General features: G+C 33.8%; 1 protein-coding gene across 1 annotated transcript in view; it reads right to left on the bottom strand.

Moving 5' to 3' along the window:
• LOC133579560 (uncharacterized) overlaps nt 1–4,865 on the bottom strand; it is a 30,536-nt gene extending 25,671 nt beyond the window's left edge. Inside the window, exons 1-2 of the mRNA XM_061934036.1 lie at nt 4,744–4,865; nt 2,244–2,391 (exon numbers count right to left, since the gene is read on the bottom strand). Coding sequence (XP_061790020.1) covers nt 2,244–2,391; nt 4,744–4,790 — 195 coding nt within the window. The 5' untranslated portion in view covers nt 4,791–4,865. The remainder of the gene's footprint in view (nt 1–2,243; nt 2,392–4,743) is intronic.
• Between the last annotated feature and the right edge of the window lie 17,304 nt (nt 4,866–22,169).

The raw sequence follows: 22,169 nt of genomic DNA, 5'->3' as shown, positions 1-22,169 counted from the left end.
TTATATATATATATATATATATTGCTCCTGATGGCTGCTGGTTAGCGCCTTGCATGGCAGCTCCCGCCATCAGTGTGTGAATGGGGGAATGTGGAAATACTGTCAAAGCCCTTTGAGTACCTTGAAGGTAGAAAAGCACTATACAAGTATAACCCATTTATCATTTATTCATTTATCTATATATATGTATATATATATAGTAGGGGTGTGGGAATAAAAATTAATTCGAATTCGAATCACGATTCTCCCGTTGTGCGATTCAGATTTGATTCTTTTTTTTTTTTTAATCGATTTTTTTTTTACATTTTTATTATTTCCATCCATCCATCCATCCATCTTCTTCCACTTATCCGAGGTCGGGTCGCGGGGGCAGCAGCCTAAGCAGGGAAGCCCAGACTTCCCTCTCCCCAGCCACTTGGTCCAGCTCCTCCCGGGGGATCCCGAGGCGTTCCCAGGCCAGCCGGGAGACACGGTCTTCCCAACGTGTCCTGGGTCTTCCCCGCGGCCTCCTACCGGTCGGACGTGCCGTAAACACCTACCTCAGGAGACGTTCGGGTGGCATCCTGACCAGATGCCCGAACCACCTCATCTGGCTCCTCTCCATGTGGAGGAGCAGCGGCTTCACTTTGAGCTCCCCCCGGATGGCAGAGCTTCTCAATGAACACCAATGAGTTGACTGATGATCTTTATCACACCATTTATTCAGAAAGTGTAAATAACGACAAATAAAGATAGAATACTATTAACCACAGCATGTAAGTGTAAAACAACCACAACAACTTTAGGATTTGAAACACCCTGGACACCTCCGAATTCGGGAGATTGGTGGGGGGAATATTTATAGCTACAATACACTGAAATTCAAGTATTTCTTTTATATATCTTTCATATATATATATATAAAGAAATACTTGAATTTCAGTGTTCATTTATTTCCACATACGTATATATGCACACACATAACACTCGTCTCTACTCATTGTTGTATTTGAAGTGCAATGCTTTGCAGCCAGTAGCAGTCTTTGAAGGAGCATAGGTATGGGCAGCATCTGTGACATTTCATTTGCAGGAAAGAAGTGATTTTAGGCTTGAATTCTCTGTCACTATCTTTTTTTGGACATTACTACTTGCCGTAGTTTTGAAGCAATGCATGATTGGAATCGGGATGTTGTGTGTCAGTGTATTAATGTGCCGGCTGGAATAAACACACGCTGAGAAATAGCTCCGTGCCTGCCTACTTTATGGCTTATAGATAAAACTATGGATGACGGAGACATATATACAAACCCCGTTTCCATATGAGTTGGGAAATGATGTTAGATGTAAATATATGCAAATCCTTTTCAACCCATAGTCAGTTGAATGCACTACAAAGACAACATATTTGATGTTCAAACTCATAACTTTATTTTTTTTTTGCAACTAATAATTAACTTAGAATTTCATGGCTGCAACACGTGCCAAAGTAGTTGGGAAAGGGCATGTTCACCACTGTGTTACATGGCCTTTCCTTTTAACAACACTCAATCAATCAACCAATCAATGTTTATTTATATAGCCCTAAATCACAAGTGTCTCAAAGGGCTGCACAAGCCACAACGACATCCTCGGTACAAAGCCCACATACGGGCAAGGAAAAACTCACCCCAGTGGGACGTCGATGTGAATGACTATGAGAAACCTTGGAGAGGACCGCATATGTGGGTAACCCCCCTCTAGGGGAGACCAAAAGCAATGGATGTCGAGTGGGTCTGACATAATATTGTGAGAGTCCAGTCCATAGTGGATCCAACATAATAGTAAGAGTCCAGTCCATAGTGGGGCCAGCAGGACACCATCCCGAGCGGAGACGGGTCAGCAGCGCAGAGATGTTCCCAGCCGATGCACAGGCGAGCGGTCCACCCCGGGTCCCGACTCTGGACAGCCAGCACTTTATCCATGGCCACCGGACCTGTGCCCCCCCCCCACAAGGAGGGGGGGCACAAATGTTTGGGAACTGAGGAGACACATTTTTGAAGCTTCTCGGGTGGAATTCTTTCCCATTCTTGCTTGATGTACAGCTTAAGTTGTTCAACAGTCCGGGGGTCTCCGTTGTGCTATTTTAGGCTTCATAATGCGCCACACATTTTTACATCTAACACAATTTCCCAACTCATATGGAAAGGAGGTTTGTAGATAGGATGTACTCACTTGTCATGTGTTGTAGATAGGATGTATTCACTTGTCATTGTACATTTCATTACCACATTTGGAGGTGTGGAAATGGCCACGTTGCCATCCAGCGCCGACTGTAGCGTGGCGTGCACCTTCCACATCTCCACCTTCATTTTTGCTTGTCCTCCTCTGCTGTCCTCAGACGCTTGTGTGGGCTCCAAGTGATGGGCAAGATACCTGGAACATGTAAGCTGCAAGTTAGTCTCCATGAAATGTAGCTAAGCTACGGGGGAAGCTATCTCCGGAGAATTTGCTTAGTAGGCAAATAGTGAGAGCATTCCTGACTTGCTCTTTAGTTGTTTTCCAGTCCATTCAATGACTTGCACTTTACATCTCCACATTTATTGTCACATGTGCAGACTTTGACCATTTTGTAATGTTCTGAATTTGGAAGAATATACCTGGACATAGTGAAGTGGTTTTTATTCCAGCAATGATATTTACAAGGTGAAACTAATAGTGTTCTCTCGCTACAACACGCTTCACTTTACACGGCCTCGCTGTTACACCCATCTTTTTTGTGTGTGTATTTTTTGAGGCTTTTTTCCTTTGTTTTTACAGCACATGATTGCGCATTGTGTTCTGCATCCTGATTGGCAAAGGGACTGTAGACCATTGTCAATCAATCTTCTTATGCCATGTGTCCTGTACACTGCAGAAGGCCTTGTCTTACAGTCCGCTTATTTGGGACTTTTCTTTTACTGTCCACTACTTTCTGGACTTTTGTCCGCCTGCACTTGAAATGTCTGAGAAGACGGTAGAGGACACTATCAAATGAAGTCCAGTAGCTTGTCCTGGTGTTATTTCACAGCACATCTATTACAGGATCTTTGCAGGATAGCTTGCTAATAACATTGAACCAAAGAATGGCTTATTGTACTTGCACTAGACATGAATGCGTAAGAAACAACAACAACAAATATACAGGTAAAAGCCAGTAAATTAGAATATTTTGAAAAACTTGATTTATTTCAGTAATTGCATTCAAAAGGTGTAACTTGTACATTATATTTATTCATTGCACACAGACTGATGCATTCAAATGTTTATTTCATTTAATTTTGATGATTTGAAGTGGCAACAAATGAAAATCCAAAATTCCGTGTGTCACAAAATTAGAATATTGTGTAAGGCTAATACAAAAAAGGGATTTTTAGAAATGTTGGCCAACTGAAAAGTATGAAAATGAAAAATATGAGCATGTACAATACTCAATACTTGGTTGGAGCTCCTTTTGCCTCAATTACTGCGTTAATGCGGCGTGGCATGGAGTCGATGAGTTTCTGGCACTGCTCAGGTGTTATGAGAGCCCAGGTTGCTCTGATAGTGGCCTTCAACTCTTCTGCGTTTTTGGGTCTGGCATTCTGCATCTTCCTTTTCACAATACCCCACAGATTTTCTATGGGGCTAAGGTCAGGGGAGTTGGCGGGCCAATTTAGAACAGAAATACCATGGTCCGTAAACCAGGCACGGGTAGATTTTGCGCTGTGTGCAGGCGCCAAGTCCTGTTGGAACTTGAAATCTCCATCTCCATAGAGCAGGTCAGCAGCAGGAAGCATGAAGTGCTCTAAAACTTGCTGGTAGACGGCTGCGTTGACCCTGGATCTCAGGAAACAGAGTGGACGGACACCAGCAGATGACATGGCACCCCAAACCATCACCCAACCATGCAAATTTTGCATTTCCTTTGGAAATCGAGGTCCCAGAGTCTGGAGGAAGACAGGAGAGGCACAGGATCCACGTTGCCTGAAGTCTAGTGTAAAGTTTCCACCATCAGTGAGATCCAGGGTCCAGGGTGAGATCCAGGGTCAACGCAGCCGTCTACCAGCAAGTTTTAGAGCACTTCATGCTTCCTGCTGCTGACCTGCTCTATGGAGATGGAGATTTCAAGTTCCAACAGGACTTGGCGCCTGCACACAGCGCAAAATCTACCCGTGCCTGGTTTACGGATCATGGTATTTCTGTTCTAAATTGGCCCGCCAACTCCCCTGACCTTAGCCCCATAGAAAATCTGTGGGGTATTGTGAAAAGGAAGATGCAGAATGCCAGACCCAAAAACGCAGAAGAGTTGAAGGCCACTATCAGAGCAACCTGGGCTCTCATAACACCTGAGCAGTGCCAGAAACTAATTGACTCCATGCCACGCCGCATTAACGCAGTAATTGAGGCAAAAGGAGCTCCAACCAAGTATTGAGTATTGTACATGCTCATATTATTCATTTTCATACTTTTCAGTTGGCCAACATTTCTAAAAATCCCGTTTTTGTATTAGCCTTAAGTAATATTCTAATTTTGTGACACACGGAATTTTGGATTTTCATTTGTTGCCACTTCAAATCATCAAAATTAAATGAAATAAACATTTGAATGCATCAGTCTGTGTGCAATGAATAAATATAATGTACAAGTTACACCTTTTGAATGCAATTACTGAAATAAATCAAGTTTTTCAAAATATTCTAATTTACTGGCTTTTACCTGTATATATCATATTTACATAGAAGTTTCCCAGATCTAGAAATGACATACCTGTGTCCTTCTCGCTTTACACTTTCATTCCTGTAGTTCTGTTCCATGGAGTGAAGGACAACTCCCTTCCTTATAGCTTATGCATGTCATGTGATGTCATATTAGCATGAAGGACATCAAACATGTCCTACTTGCATTAGGGCGTAAAGTAAAGTAGATTGGTGAAAGACGTTCATGATTATACAATATTACATCATGGGTATCATAGTCTTAAAAGACTAACATTGGCCACAAGTTCCTCACTCTGATTGACAAACACTTCCCCAAAGGCAACACCCTAAGAAAAGTATTCAACAAGAACAACATTAAATTGAGCTACAGCTGTATGAACAATATACGACAAATTATCTCAAACCACAACAAAACAATTGCAAATGAGCCGTCGGCCCCCGGACAGAGCGACTCCAAAACCAACAAAGGCTGCAACTGCCGCAAGAAACCTGATTGCCCTCTCAACGGGGGGTGCTTACAAACATCAGTTGTTTACCAATCTAAGGTAACACGCAAGGACATTAACACATCCGACACATATGTAGGATTAACCGAGGGAGAGTTCAAAACCAGATGGAACAATCACAAGGCTTCTTTCAGGAACCAAAACCTGCGGAATACCACAGAACTCAGCAAACACATTTGGGACCTCAAAGACAATAATGTTGAATATTCAATAACATGGCAAATTCTTGCATCCAGCACACCTTACAATAGTGGTAATAAAAGATGCAACCTATGCTTGAAGGAGAAACTGTTTATTATTTACCGTCCAGACCTGTCATCCCTCAACAAGCGCAGCAAAATTGTATCAGCATGCCGCCACAGACGGAAACACCTCCTAGGTAACACATGAGCCAATCACCACGCCCCTACGCCAGCCTGTACCCACCCACTCTGTGCCCTATATAAACCATGGTATGTGAATGCTCCCATTAAAATCTCCTGATGATTGAGGGAACCCCCCCTCATGAAACAGGCCTGTAGAGATGAAATAGTCTTGTAATTTTTTCCCACACATACATATATTGCGCTCTACCACGGTATCGAGCACTATTTTTTGGATAATCTTATTAAGACATATATATATATATATATATATGTATATATATATATATATATATATATATATATATATATATATATATATATATATCAAACTGCTGATAATAGTAATGTTTTCAAAACACATAAAAAAACAAACAATTAGATGTATTTGTGTTAGTTAAGTACTTGACGTTATTTGGTCATCAGCGTTGAATAAAATACAGCTAAAATGTAACTAATGTACTGTACTGCCGTTGTCTACAGGGGGCGCTATAAGTCTGCACGTGATAACTACCTACTGCCCAGCGAAGAAGACGCAAGCCAAAAGAGCACTCAAAATGGCGGTCAATGAGTTCATTAAAATCCAGTTGGAAAAGAAGAGGCCAAATCACTGATTAATGCAGCAATTAAATCACTGATTAATGCAGCAATTAAATCACTGATTAATGCAGCAATTAAATCACTGATTAATGCAGCAATTAAATCACTGATTAATGCAGCAATTAAATCACTGATTAATGCAGCAATTAAATCACTGATTAAAGGAGCAATTAAATCACTGATTAATGCAGCAATTAAATCACTGATTAATGCAGCAATTAAATCACTGATTAATGCAGCAATTAAATCACTGATTAATGCAGCAATTAAATCACTGATTAATGCAGCAATTAAATCACTGATTAATGCAGCAATTAAATCACTGATTAATGCAGCAATTAAATCACTGATTAATGCAGCAATTAAATCACTGATTAATGCAGCAATTAAATCACTGATTAATGCAGCAATTAAATCACTGATTAAAGGAGCAATTAAATCACTGATTAATGCAGCAATTAAATCACTGATTAATGCAGCAATTAAATCACTGATTAATGCAGCAATTAAATCACTGATTAATGCAGCAATTAAATCACTGATTAATGCAGCAATTAAATCACTGATTAATGCAGCAATTAAATCACTGATTAATGCAGCAATTAAATCACTGATTAATGCAGCAATTAAATCACTGATTAATGCAGCAATTAAATCACTGATTAAAGGAGCAATTAAATCACTGATTAATGCAGCAATTAAATCACTGATTAATGCAGCAATTAAATCACTGATTAATGCAGCAATTAAATCACTGATTAATGCAGCAATTAAATCACTGATTAATGCAGCAATTAAATCACTGATTAATGCAGCAATTAAATCACTGATTAATGCAGCAATTAAATCACTGATTAATGCAGCAATTAAATCACTGATTAAAGGAGCAATTAAATCACTGATTAATGCAGCAATTAAATCACTGATTAATGCAGCAATTAAATCACTGATTAATGCAGCAATTAAATCACTGATTAATGCAGCAATTAAATCACTGATTAATGCAGCAATTAAATCACTGATTAAAGGAGCAATTAAATCACTGATTAATGCAGCAATTAAATCACTGATTAATGCAGCAATTAAATCACTGATTAATGCAGCAATTAAATCACTGATTAATGCAGCAATTAAATCACTGATTAATGCAGCAATTAAATCACTGATTAATGCAGCAATTAAATCACTGATTAATGCAGCAATTAAATCACTGATTAATGCAGCAATTAAATCACTGATTAATGCAGCAATTAAATCACTGATTAATGCAGCAATTAAATCACTGATTAATGCAGCAATTAAATCACTGATTAATGCAGCAATTAAATCACTGATTAAAGGAGCAATTAAATCACTGATTAATGCAGCAATTAAATCACTGATTAATGCAGCAATTAAATCACTGATTAATGCAGCAATTAAATCACTGATTAATGCAGCAATTAAATCACTGATTAATGCAGCAATTAAATCACTGATTAATGCAGCAATTAAATCACTGATTAATGCAGCAATTAAATCACTGATTAATGCAGCAATTAAATCACTGATTAATGCAGCAATTAAATCACTGATTAATGCAGCAATTAAATCACTGATTAAAGGAGCAATTAAATCACTGATTAATGCAGCAATTAAATCACTGATTAATGCAGCAATTAAATCACTGATTAATGCAGCAATTAAATCACTGATTAATGCAGCAATTAAATCACTGATTAATGCAGCAATTAAATCACTGATTAAAGGAGCAATTAAATCACTGATTAATGCAGCAATTTGGGAATCCTGGCAAAAACTGGGGGAGTCTGGGAGGAAAGACAGACAACATCTAACAATCTATTAAAGGGGTAGACTATAGAGGAAAGTGTAGGAGAGAGTATATACTCTAAGACTATAGAGGAAAGTGTAGGAGAGAGTATATACCAGAGGTGGGACCAAGTCATTGTTTTGCAAGTCACAAGTAAGTCTCAAGTCTTTGCCCTCAAGTCCGAGTCAAGTCCCGAGTCAAGACAAGCAAGCCCCGAGTCAAGTCCAAAGTCAAGACTGGAAAGTCTCAAGTCAAGTCCTAAGTCCTGCATTTTGAGTTTCGAGTCCTTTCAAGTCCTTTTAACCACAGACTAATATATTAACACAGATTGTGTATGCTTTTCAAACGCTGTATTTATTTATTAAAACAAGTGCATTTTAAATTGCAGGAAAGAAAATTGCGCTGACATTGCACTTTATAATAGCACTATTAACCAGTCATTTTAAACATTAACTCATTCCTTTACAGAACAAACACATTGAAAAATAAAGTGCAAATGTACTTATTTGTACAAAAGTGTTAACATTGAAAAAACATGACATATACGTGAACATAACAAAAAAGTTGTACTTTTTATATGTCAGGGCCCTATGCTGCATTGCATTTGCAAAAGACCAAATTAGCCAAGAGTCTGTCAGTCATTTGTGCACGATGGGGGCGTAGTATGATGCCACCATGGCTGAAAACTCGCTCCACTGGAGCACTGGAGGCAGGCACTGCCAAGACTCTCATGGCCACTCGGAACAGTGAAGGAAGAGTCTTCATGTTCAATGCCCAGAACAAAAGGGGGGAGAGAGTTGTTTTGGGTTGGTGCACTACTTGTAAGTGTATCTTGTGTTTTTTATGTTGATTTAATTAAAAAAAGAAAAAAAAGAAAATTATTTCTTGTGCGGCCCGATACCAATCGATCCACGGACCAGTACCGGGCCGCGGCCCGGTGGTTGGGGACCACTGAGGTAAACAACCAACAGTATGTCAGAAAGCTAGCTAAAACGGTACACATATTCATAATATAGTATACATTTTAACTGACCTATTTGACTATTTTTGTCTTTTTTTAGGTGGCTAAAATACGCGGTGCTGCTGACCGCCGTCTAACGTTACGTGTGATATATTGACTAACGTAACCCTGCTTAAAAAAAATCACTGAACAAAAAGTATGAATAAGGTAGTGAACTGCAACAGATTCCCGTGTTTGCAATAACGTTATAACGTTAGCAGTGAGTTTACAGCCTCACTGATTTAACTACACAGCAAATAAAAGTCACGTTACTTAGCCAATAAACGTTATCTTACATTCAAAACTTACCCTTCTTTGTGCAACTTCAAATGCCGGACGAAGTTGGAAGTTGTTGCCTCTCCATCAGTCATTTTGGAACCGCATGTGTTGCATACTGCAAACCGTTTTGTGTTGACCACCTCGTAATTTTTATACCCAAACGAAATTATTTTAGGTATCATTTTTTGTTTACTGGCGTGTGGTTTGGACATGTCTTCTTCGTTGGTTGTCCTGCAATTTGATTGGATGAATGCTGTGTGATGAAAACAAAGTAGATCTAATTTGATTGGCTGTTGTACTGAGAGCACACCAGCTGACACACGCAACGCTGATAGACAAGTACACAATGAAAAATACGGAGCGCTCCCGAATAACTTTTTCATCTTTGGGTTTTGGGGAAAGTAGCAAGTCATGTCAAGTCATGTCAATTCAAAAGGCTCAAGTCCAAGTGAAGTCACAAGTCATTGATGTTAAAGTCTAAGTCGAGTTGCAAGTCTTTTTACATTTTGTCAAGTCCAGTCTAAAGTCATCAAATTCATGACTCGAGTCTGACTCGAGTCCAAGTCATGTGACTCGAGTCCACACCTCTGGTATATACTCTAAGACTATAGAGGAAAGTGTAGGAGAGAGTATATAGTCCACGTAGGTTAGGACACACTGGACTGAGGGCAACATTATACTTCTTAGGCAAAGTGGTAACAGATACATGCTAGCTATGTACTAATGTACTAATGTACTAATGTACTAATGTACTAATGTACTGGTCACAGAGGAAGATGATGGAGTGTATGTCAAGTGACATGATACAATGTACATGAATGATTATATTTAATATCAATGTGACATGATACAATGCACATGAATGATTATATTTAATATCAATGTGACATGATACAATGCACATGAATGATTATATTTAATATCAATGTGACATGATACAATGCACATGAATGATTATATTTAATATCAATGTGACATGATACAATGCACATGAATAAATATATTTAATATCAATGTGACATGATACAATGCACATGAATGATTATATTTAATATCAATGTGACATGATACAATGCACATGAATGATTATATTTAATATCAATGTGACATGATACAATGCACATGAATGAACATATTTAATATCAATGTGACATGATACAATGCACATGAATGATTATATTTAATATCAATGTGACATGATACAATGCACATGAATAAATATATTTAATATCAATGTGACATGATACAATGCACATGAATGATTATATTTAATATCAATGTGACATGATACAATGCACATGAATGATTATATTTAATATCAATGTGACATGATACAATGCACATGAATGATTATATTTAATATCAATGTGACATGATACAATGCACATGAATGAACATATTTAATATCAATGTGACATGATACAATGCACATGAATGATTATATTTAATATCAATGTGACATGATACAATGCACATGAATGATTATATTTAATATCAATGTGACATGATACAATGCACATGAATGATTATATTTAATATCAATGTGACATGATACAATGCACATGAATGATTATATTTAATATCAATGTGACATGATACAATGCACATGAATGAACATATTTAATATCAATGTGACATGATACAATGCACATGAATGATTATATTTAATATCAATGTGACATGATACAATGCACATGAATAAATATATTTAATATCAATGTGACATGATACAATGCACATGAATGATTATATTTAATATCAATGTGACATGATACAATGCACATGAATGATTATATTTAATATCAATGTGACATGATACAATGCACATGAATGATTATATTTAATATCAATGTGACATGATACAATGCACATGAATGAACATATTTAATATCAATGTGACATGATACAATGCACATGAATGATTATATTTAATATCAATGTGACATGATACAATGCACATGAATGATTATATTTAATATCAATGTGACATGATACAATGCACATGAATGATTATATTTAATATCAATGTGACATGATACAATGCACATGAATGATTATATTTAATATCAATGTGACATGATACAATGCACATGAATGATTATATTTAATATCAATGTGACATGATACAATGCACATGAATGATTATATTTAATATCAATGTGACATGATACAATGCACATGAATGATTATATTTAATATCAATGTGACATGATACAATGCACATGAATGATTATATTTAATATCAATGTGACATGATACAATGCACATGAATGATTATATTTAATATCAATGTGACATGATACAATGCACATGAATGATTATATTTAATATCAATGTGACATGATACAATGCACATGAATGAACATATTTAATATCAATGTGACATGATACAATGCACATGAATGATTATATTTAATATCAATGTGACATGATACAATGCACATGAATGATTATATTTAATATCAATGTGACATGATACAATGCACATGAATGATTATATTTAATATCAATGTGACATGATACAATGCACATGAATAAATATATTTAATATCAATGTGACATGATACAATGCACATGAATGATTATATTTAATATCAATGTGACATGATACAATGCACATGAATGATTATATTTAATATCAATGTGACATGATACAATGCACATGAATGAACATATTTAATATCAATGTGACATGATACAATGCACATGAATGATTATATTTAATATCAATGTGACATGATACAATGCACATGAATAAATATATTTAATATCAATGTGACATGATACAATGCACATGAATGATTATATTTAATATCAATGTGACATGATACAATGCACATGAATGATTATATTTAATATCAATGTGACATGATACAATGCACATGAATGATTATATTTAATATCAATGTGACATGATACAATGCACATGAATGATTATATTTAATATCAATGTGACATGATACAATGCACATGAATGATTATATTTAATATCAATGTGACATGATACAATGCACATGAATGATTATATTTAATATCAATGTGACATGATACAATGCACATGAATGATTATATTTAATATCAATGTGACATGATACAATGCACATGAATGATTATATTTAATATCAATGTGACATGATACAATGCACATGAATGAACATATTTAATATCAATGTGACATGATACAATGCACATGAATGATTATATTTAATATCAATGTGACATGATACAATGCACATGAATGATTATATTTAATATCAATGTGACATGATACAATGCACATGAATGATTATATTTAATATCAATGTGACATGATACAATGCACATGAATAAATATATTTAATATCAATGTGACATGATACAATGCACATGAATGATTATATTTAATATCAATGTGACATGATACAATGCACATGAATGATTATATTTAATATCAATGTGACATGATACAATGCACATGAATGAACATATTTAATATCAATGTGACATGATACAATGCACATGAATGATTATATTTAATATCAATGTGACATGATACAATGCACATGAATAAATATATTTAATATCAATGTGACATGATACAATGCACATGAATGATTATATTTAATATCAATGTGACATGATACAATGCACATGAATGATTATATTTAATATCAATGTGACATGATACAATGCACATGAATGATTATATTTAATATCAATGTGACATGATACAATGCACATGAATGATTATATTTAATATCAATGTGACATGATACAATGCACATGAATGATTATATTTAATATCAATGTGACATGATACAATGCACATGAATGATTATATTTAATATCAATGTGACATGATACAATGCACATGAATGATTATATTTAATATCAATGTGACATGATACAATGCACATGAATGATTATATTTAATATCAATGTGACATGATACAATGCACATGAATGAACATATTTAATATCAATGTGACATGATACAATGCACATGAATGATTATATTTAATATCAATGTGACATGATACAATGCACGTAGCTGTGATTGGTATATTCCTTCATCTCCGCACACAACACTGTCAAGCGCCATTCATATAAAACTCGCACTAACATTAAACTTTCATATTAAGGTGGGGCCGCAAAATAACGTCTCGCGGGCCGCGTGTCTGAGACCCCTGGTCTAATATATGTATATATATATATATATATATATATATATATATATATATATATATATATATATATATATATATATATATATATATATGTGTGTGTGTGTGTCAGAAGTGCTACTGACACTTTGGTTATATTTGCTTTTCCTGTGTTTGAAATCACTTCCTGTCTTGGAGCTCTTGTTTTGTTACTGTTTCCTGTTTGCTCTCTGTCTTTTACGGCACTTTTACTATCTGCTCCGTGTCTACAGCTGTGAGCACACCTGTTGCTCCTTTAATTAGTTCTATTTAGTCCCACCCGAGTTCCTCCTTCGGCGCTTCATCATTATTCTTTTGTGACGGATGTGGATCGGACGGGTTTTGTTCACAGTGAGTCATACTTTGGTCTTTTTCACTTGCTTTCTACTGTTTGTGTTGATGCTTTCTATTAGTGATGGGTTGATGAGGCGTCATGAAGCGTTTCGACACATTGCAAAACTGTATTGATACTGTGTCGATACTGTGTCACTAAATACTGACATCTGCTGGACATTAAAAATCCCTACAGGCAACCTATGGACCGACTCAACTGACACTGATTTGATGCCCTAGTACAGGGGTCACCAAACTTTTTGAAACCAAAAACTACTTCTTGGGTACTGATTAATGCGAAGGGCTACCAGTTTGATACACACTTAAATAAATACATATATTGTCATTTGTAAGTTACACGTAAGTGTGATTTAAACAACAATACCTAAATAAATACATTTATATATATAAAAAAAATGGGTATTTCTGTCTGTCATTCCGTCGTACATTTTTTTTTTTCCTTTTACGGAAGGTTTTTTGTAGAGAATAAATGATGAAAAAAACACTTAATTGAACGGTTTAAAAGAGGAGAAAACACGAAAAAAATTAAAATAACATTTTGAAACATAGTTTATCTTCAATTTCGACTTTTTAAAATTCAAAATTCAACCGACAAAAAGAAGAGAAAAACTAGCTAATTTGAATCTTTTTGAAAATTAAAAAAAAAAAATGTATGGAACATCATTAGTCATTTTTCCTGATTAAGATACATTTTAGAATTTTGATGACATGTTTTAAATTGGTTAAAATCCAATCTGCACTTTGTAACAATATATAACAAATTGGATCAAGCTATATTTCTAACAATGACAAATCAGTATTTCTTCTAGATTTTACAGAACAAAAATTTCAAAAGAAATTCAAAATACTTTGAAATAAGATTTAAATTTGATTCTACAGATTTTCTAGATTTGCCAGAATAATTTTTTTGAATTTTAATCATAGTAAGTTTGAAGAAATATTTCACAAATATTCTTCGTCGAAAAAACAGAAGCTAAAATATTTATTCTTTACAATAAAAAATAAAAAAATTACTTGAACATTGATTTAAATTGTCAGGAAAGAAGAGGAAGAAATTTAAAAGGTAAAAAGGTATATTTGTTTAAAAATCCTAAAATCATTTTTAAGGTTGTATTTTTTCTCTAAAATTGTATTTCTAAAAGTAATAAGAAGCAAAGTAAAAAATAAATGAATTTATTTAAACAAGTGAAGACCCATCCATCCATCCATTTTCTACCGCTTATTCCAAGTGAAGACCAAGTCTTTAAAATATTTTCTTGGATTTTCAAATTCTATTTGAGTTTTGTCTCTTTTAGAATTAAAAATGTGGAGCAAAGCGAGACCAGCTTGCTAGTAAATAAATACAATTTAAAAAATAGAGGCAGCTCACTGGTAAGTGCTGCTCTTTGAGCTATTTTTAGAACAGGCCAGCGGGCGACTGATCTGGTCCTTACGGGCTACCTGGTGACCCCTGCCCTAGTATATACAATAATATAAACCAAGTCATTGTATTTCATTTAGGATTATTTCATATCTTCATTTAAATAAAAATATATTTGTATCTTTTTTAGATACAGTCAATAAATAATGTGAACATGTATCATAACATGGAAATCTAAGAGAACGTGTTGTGGATGATTGTGGACTGGGAATTGTTTTAATTTTATTTTTTTACACATTTTTATTAAAAAATAAATAAATAAAAGTTTTTCCGACGTATTACATTTTAGACGATTTCTCTTAGTTATTATTTCTCGGGCTGTAGAAAAGAGCCGCTCACAGGGCACAGAGGAGGCGACACAGTTGGCGTATCGGTCACGTGACCAAAACAGCTCATGATCGGTCACGTGACTTTCTAAAACCGACACAGGGTTTCGCTCTATGAGCTCCACGCATGCGCCGATGCATCGGTGTTGCCGGACCCATCACTACTTTCTAGTTCTACTGTTTGTGTTGATGCTTTCTATCATGTGCTTTCTATTGATGATTGATTGAAAAGACGGTTTTTTATTCACAGTGACTCATACTTTGGTCTTTTTCGCTTGCTTTCTACTGTATGTGATGATGCTTTCTATTGATTGATTGATTGAAACTTTTATTAGTAGATTGTACAGTGAAGTACATATTCCGTACAATTGACCACTAAATGGTAGTGATGGGTCCGGCAACACCGATGCATCGGCGCATGCGTCGAGCTCATAGAGCGAAACCCTGTGTCGGTTTTAGAAAGTCACGTGACCGATCATGAGCTGTTTTGGTCACGTGACCGATACGCCAACTGTGTCGCACAGACGCCTCCTCTGTGCCCTGTGAGCGGCTCTTTTCTACAGCCAGAGAAATAATAACTAAGAAGAGACGACTGAAGTGTTGATAACAACCAAACTTAACCCCCCCCCCCTCTATATCCCACACCCCGGATTGTAAATAATGTAAATAATTGAATGTATATACTGTGATGATTATCTTGTGTGATGACTGTATTATGATGTTATATATCTGTATCATTAATCAATTTAAGTGGACCTTGACTTAAAGAAGTGTAAAAACTTATTGGGGTGTTACCATTTAGTGGTCAATTGTAGGGAATATGTACTTCACTGTGCAATCTACTAATAAAAGTCTCAATCAATCAATGAAAGAAATCGTCTAAAATTGAATACGTTGGAAAAACTGTTTTTTTAAAATAAAAATGTGTAAAAAATTAATTAAAAAAAAATCCCAGTCCACAAACATCCTCATTCACAACACATTCTCTTAGATTTCCATGTTATTATACATGTTCATATTTTTTATTGACTGTATCTAAAAAAGATAAAAATATATTTTTATTTAAATGAAGATATGAAATAATCTTAAATGAAATACAATGACTTGGTTTATATTATTGTATATACTAGGTCATAAAATCAGTGTCAGTTGAGTCGGTCCATAGGTTGCCTGTAGGGATTTTTAATGTCCAGCAGATGTCAGTATTTAGTGACACAGTATCGACACAGTATCAGTACAGTTTTGCAATGTGTCGAAACGCTTCATGACGCCTCATCAACCCATCATTACTAAATGGTAACACCCCAATACGTTTTTCAACTTGTTTAAGTCGGGGTCCACGTAATCAATTCATGGCACAAATATATATGTACTATCATCATAATACAGTCATCGCACAAGTTAATCAGAGTATATACATTGAATGATTTACAATCCGGGGGGTGGGATGAGGAGAACATAGTGAGTTCAGATAGCATAAGAACAACAATTATATACATTAGAAATCCGTTTGATTAACATTTGGTTATTTAGGATCCGTGGAGGTGTAAGGGGGAGGGTGTTAGTCAAGGGTTGCTTCTATCTTGTGCTTAGCTGCTTTAATTAGGCTGACCATATTGTGAAATCCCAAAAAGAGGACACGTATATGCGTGCCAAGGCCGGGACTAGGTGGAAATTTGCCAATACTCGAACTTGCTTTATAAATATTTATTTAAATACAGCAGTTTTCTCCTCTGACAGCAGTGTTTGCGCTAGGAATTTTCAAAATGGGGTCCCACAGTACATTTTTGGGGTCCGACTTTTTTGTAAGCCTTTTAAAAAAACAAACAAAAAAAAAACTTATGAATTATGGTATATCTCTTCTATATTGTGTTTTGGATAAAGGTTGTCATAAACATTACTTCATTAAGAAAAAAAGAAAACAAATGTGTATGCATATGTGAATGTATTCAGTTATAAACATTCATTCACTTCTTTCCTTCATGGATCTAAACTTTACCGCTGCTGCTAGTTTTTTTTATGTTTTTATTTAATATGTTGTAGGTGTATTTATTTCAGTATAAAAGTGTTTTGCATCGGTCATGAAATGATTATAATGGTGTGCCAGGGCATATGCTTTTATATTTAACGCTTAAACCTCTGGAGTCTACATAACTTCAGATCTATCCCTCATTTCAAAATGTTTTTTTTTTTTTGTGTGTGTGTGTTTTTGTTTGTTTTCTGCCCTTTTTTGTCAAACCAAACTGTTTAATTGCAAACACACAAAATATGCAAAATCTTCCACCAAAAATAATTTTCAAAGTGTAATATTTGATGTGAAGTAATCGGAACTTTGGATAGGTCAATAATAACATTGATTTTGATTCAATATTATGTTTTCAGCAATGACAGTTTGAAAGGAAGAAAAAAAACCCAGCTTTGTTTTAGTCAACATTGCAACTTTTTCTAAATTACATTTCACCTTTAAGCTTTTATTTCGGTTTGATTTAATAGTATTTTTAGAATTAGCTGTGGGCTGCAAATGGCATCCGGGGCAGACTTTTGACACCCCTGCTATAGATAATTAAACAATAAATCTGATGAATCTATGGATAAAAAGCAGAGCCTGGGTCTGAGTGTTTGATACAGGTGAACCATACTTGCCAACCCTCCCGAATTTTACAGGAGAATCACGAATTTCAGTGCAACAACCATTCTCCCGAATTTCTCCCGATTTCCAGCCGGGCTTGAGTGAGGACAGCCTGTCGTCACGTCCGCTTTTTGTGCCGGCCCAGTCACGTTATAACATCTACGGCTTTTGGAGCTCAGTGCACCAACTGCACACACAAGAAGGAGACTATTATATATGTCTCTGTTATCCATAGGTTTATCTATAACCCATAAAGTAGGAAGGCACGGAGCTATTTCTCAGCGTGTGTTTATTCCAGCCGGCACGTTAACACACTGACACAACATCCGGATTCCCATCATGCATTGCTTCAAAAGTACGGCAAGTAGTGATGTCCAAACGAAGACTGACAGAGAATAGAATGAGGATGGACAATTCAACCCTAAACTCACTCCTTTCCCGCAAATTAAATTTCACCTATGCTCCTTCAAAGGCTGTGCTACTGGCTGCAAAGCATTGCACTTTCAAATACAACAATGAGTAGTGTTTGTGTGTGTGTATATGTATGTATATATAAGAAATACTTGAATTTGCACTGAAATTCAAGTATTTATTTTATTTATATATATATATATATATATATATATATATATACACACAAAAGATATGCTTGAATTTCAATGCAAATTCAAGTATTCCTTATACATATAATAATAATAATAATAATAATATTTTTAATATAATATACATATATACATACACAACACTCCTCTACTCATTGTTGTATTTGAAAGTGCAATGCTTTGCAGCCAGTAGCACAGCCTTTGAAGGAACATAGGTGACATTTAATTTGCGGGAAAGGAGTGAGTTTAGGGTTGAATTGTCCATCCTCATTCTATTCTGTCAGTCTTTGTTTGGACATCACTACTTGCCGTACTTTTGAAGCAATGCATGATGGGAATCTGGATGTTGTGTCAGTGTGTTAACGTGCCGGCTGGAATAAACACACGCTGGGAAATAGCTCCGTGCCTTCCTACTTTATGGGTTATAGATAAACCTATGGATAACAGAGACATATATAATAGTCTCCTTCTTGTGTGTGCAGTTGGTGCACTGGGCTCCAAAAGCCGTAGATGTTATAACGTGACGAGGCCGGCACGAAAAGCGGACATGACAGGCTGTCCTCACTCAGGTCCGGCTGGAAATTTGTGAGAATGGTTGTTCCGGGAGAAGCACTGAAATTAAAGTATTTCTTATGTGTATATGTGTATGTAGATGTACACATAAGAAATACTTGAATTTCAGTGCAAATTCAAGTATTTCTATAAATACATTTCTTCCATCCATCTTCTTCCGCTTATCCGCATAAATTTCTTATATATAGAAATTCTTGAATTTCAGTGCAAATTCAGGTATTTCTATATATACATTTCTTATATATATATATATATATATATATATATATATATATATATATATATATATATATATATATATATATATATATATATATACATTTCTTATATATATATATATATATATATATATATATATATAAATTCTTGAATTTAAGTGCAAATTCAAGTATTTCTATGTAAACATTTCTTATATCTAGAAATTCTTGAATATCAGTGCAAATTCAAGTATTTCTATATATAAATTTATTTTATATATATATATATATATATATATATATATATATATATATATATATGTATATATATATATGTATATATATATATAAATTCTTGAATTTCAGTGCAAATTCAGGTATTTCTATATATACATTTCTTATATGTAGAAATTCTTAAATTTCAGTGCAAATTCAGGTATTTCTATGTATACATTTCTTATATATAGAATTCTTGAATTTCAGTGCAAATTCAGACATTTCTTATATATATCTAGAAATTCTTAAATTTCAGTGCAAATTCAAGTATTTCTATGTATAAATTTCTTATTTATAGAAATTCTTGAATATCAGTGCAAATTCAAGTATTTCTATATATACATTTCTTGTATATCTAGAAATTCTTGAATTTCAGTGCAAATTCAAGTATATTTATGTATACATTTCTTATATATAGAAATTCTTGAATATCGGTGCAAATTCAAGTATTTCTATATATACATTTCTTATATATATATATATATATATTCTTGAATTTCAGTGCAAATTCAGGTATTTCTATATATACATTTCTTATGTATAGAAATTCTTGAATTTCAGTGCAAATTCAGGTATTTCTATATATACATTTCTTATATGTAGAAATTCTTGAATTTCAGTGCAAATTCAGGTATTTCTATGTATACATTTCTTATATATAGAATTCTTGAATTTCAGTGCAAATTCAGACATTTCTTATATATATCTAGAAATTCTTGAATTTCAGTGCAAATTCAAGTATTTCTATGTATAAATTTCTTATTTATAGAAATTCTTGAATATCAGTGCAAATTCAAGTATTTCTATATATACATTTCTTGTATATCTAGAAATTCTTGAATTTCAGTGCAAATTCAAGTATATTTATGTATACATTTCTTATATATAGAAATTATTGAATATCGGTGCAAATTCAAGTATTTCTATATATACATTTCTTATATATATATATATATATATATATATATATATATATATATATATATATATATATATATATATATATATATATATATATATATATATATATATATATATATATATATATATATATATATATATATTCTTGAATTTCAGTGCAAATTCAGGTATTTCTATATATACATTTCTTATGTATAGAAATTCTTGAATTTCAGTGCAAATTCAGGTATTTCTATATATACATTTCTTATATGTAGAAATTCTTGAATTTCAGTGCAAATTCAGGTATTTCTATGTATACATTTCTTATATGTAGAATTCTTGAATTTCAGTGCAAATTCAGACATTTCTTATATATATCTAGAAATTCTTGAATTTCAGTGCAAATTCAAGTATTTCTATGTATAAATTTCTTATATATAGAAATTCTTGAATTTCAGTGCAAATTCAGGTATTTCTATGTATACATTTCTTATATATAGAATTCTTGAATTTCAGTGCAAATTCAGATATTTCTTATATATATCTAGAAATTCATGAATTTCAGTGCAAATTCAAGTATTTCTATGTATAAATTTCTTATATATAGAAATTCTTGAATTTCAGTGCAAATTCAGGTATTTCTATGTATACATTTCTTATATATAGAATTCTTGAATTTCAGTGCAAATTCAGATATTTCTTATATATATCTAGAAATTCTTGAATTTCAGTGCAAATTCAAGTATTTCTATGTATACATTTCTTATATATAGAAATTCTTGAATATCAGTGCAAATTCAAGTATATTTAGGGACGGCGTGGCGCAGTGGAAGAATGGCCGTGCGCAACCCGAGGGTCCCTGGTTCAATCCCCACCTAGTACCAACCTCGTCATGTCCGTTGTGTCCTGAGCAAGACACTTCACCCTTGCTCTTGATGGGTGCTGGTTAGCGCCTTGCATGGCAGCTCCGTCCATCAGTGTGTGAATGTGTGTGTGAATGGGTAAATGTGGAAGTAGTGTCAAAGCGCTTTGAGTACCTTGAAGGTAGAAAAGCGCTATACAAGTACAACCCATTTATCATTATTTATATTTATGTATACATTTCTTATATATAGAAATTCTTGAATATCGGTGCAAATTCAATGATTTCTATATATACATTTCTTATATATATATATATATATATATATATATATATATATATATATATATATATATATTGAATTTCAGTGCAAATTCAGGTATTTCTATATATACATTTCTTATGTATAGAAATTCTTGAATTTCAGTGCAAATTCAGGTATTTCTGTGTATACATTTCTTATATATAGAAATTCTTGAATATCAGTGCAAATTCAGATGTATGTATGTATGTATGTATGTATATACATATATATATATATATATATATATATATATATATATATATATATATATTCTTGAATTTCAGTGCATAG

This window comes from Nerophis lumbriciformis, linkage group LG15 (genome assembly GCF_033978685.3).
Source record: "Nerophis lumbriciformis linkage group LG15, RoL_Nlum_v2.1, whole genome shotgun sequence".
Classification (NCBI taxonomy): Eukaryota; Metazoa; Chordata; class Actinopteri; order Syngnathiformes; family Syngnathidae; genus Nerophis; species Nerophis lumbriciformis.
Note: the sequence above shows the minus strand (reverse complement) of the source record. Positions and strands in the feature narration are given on the sequence as shown.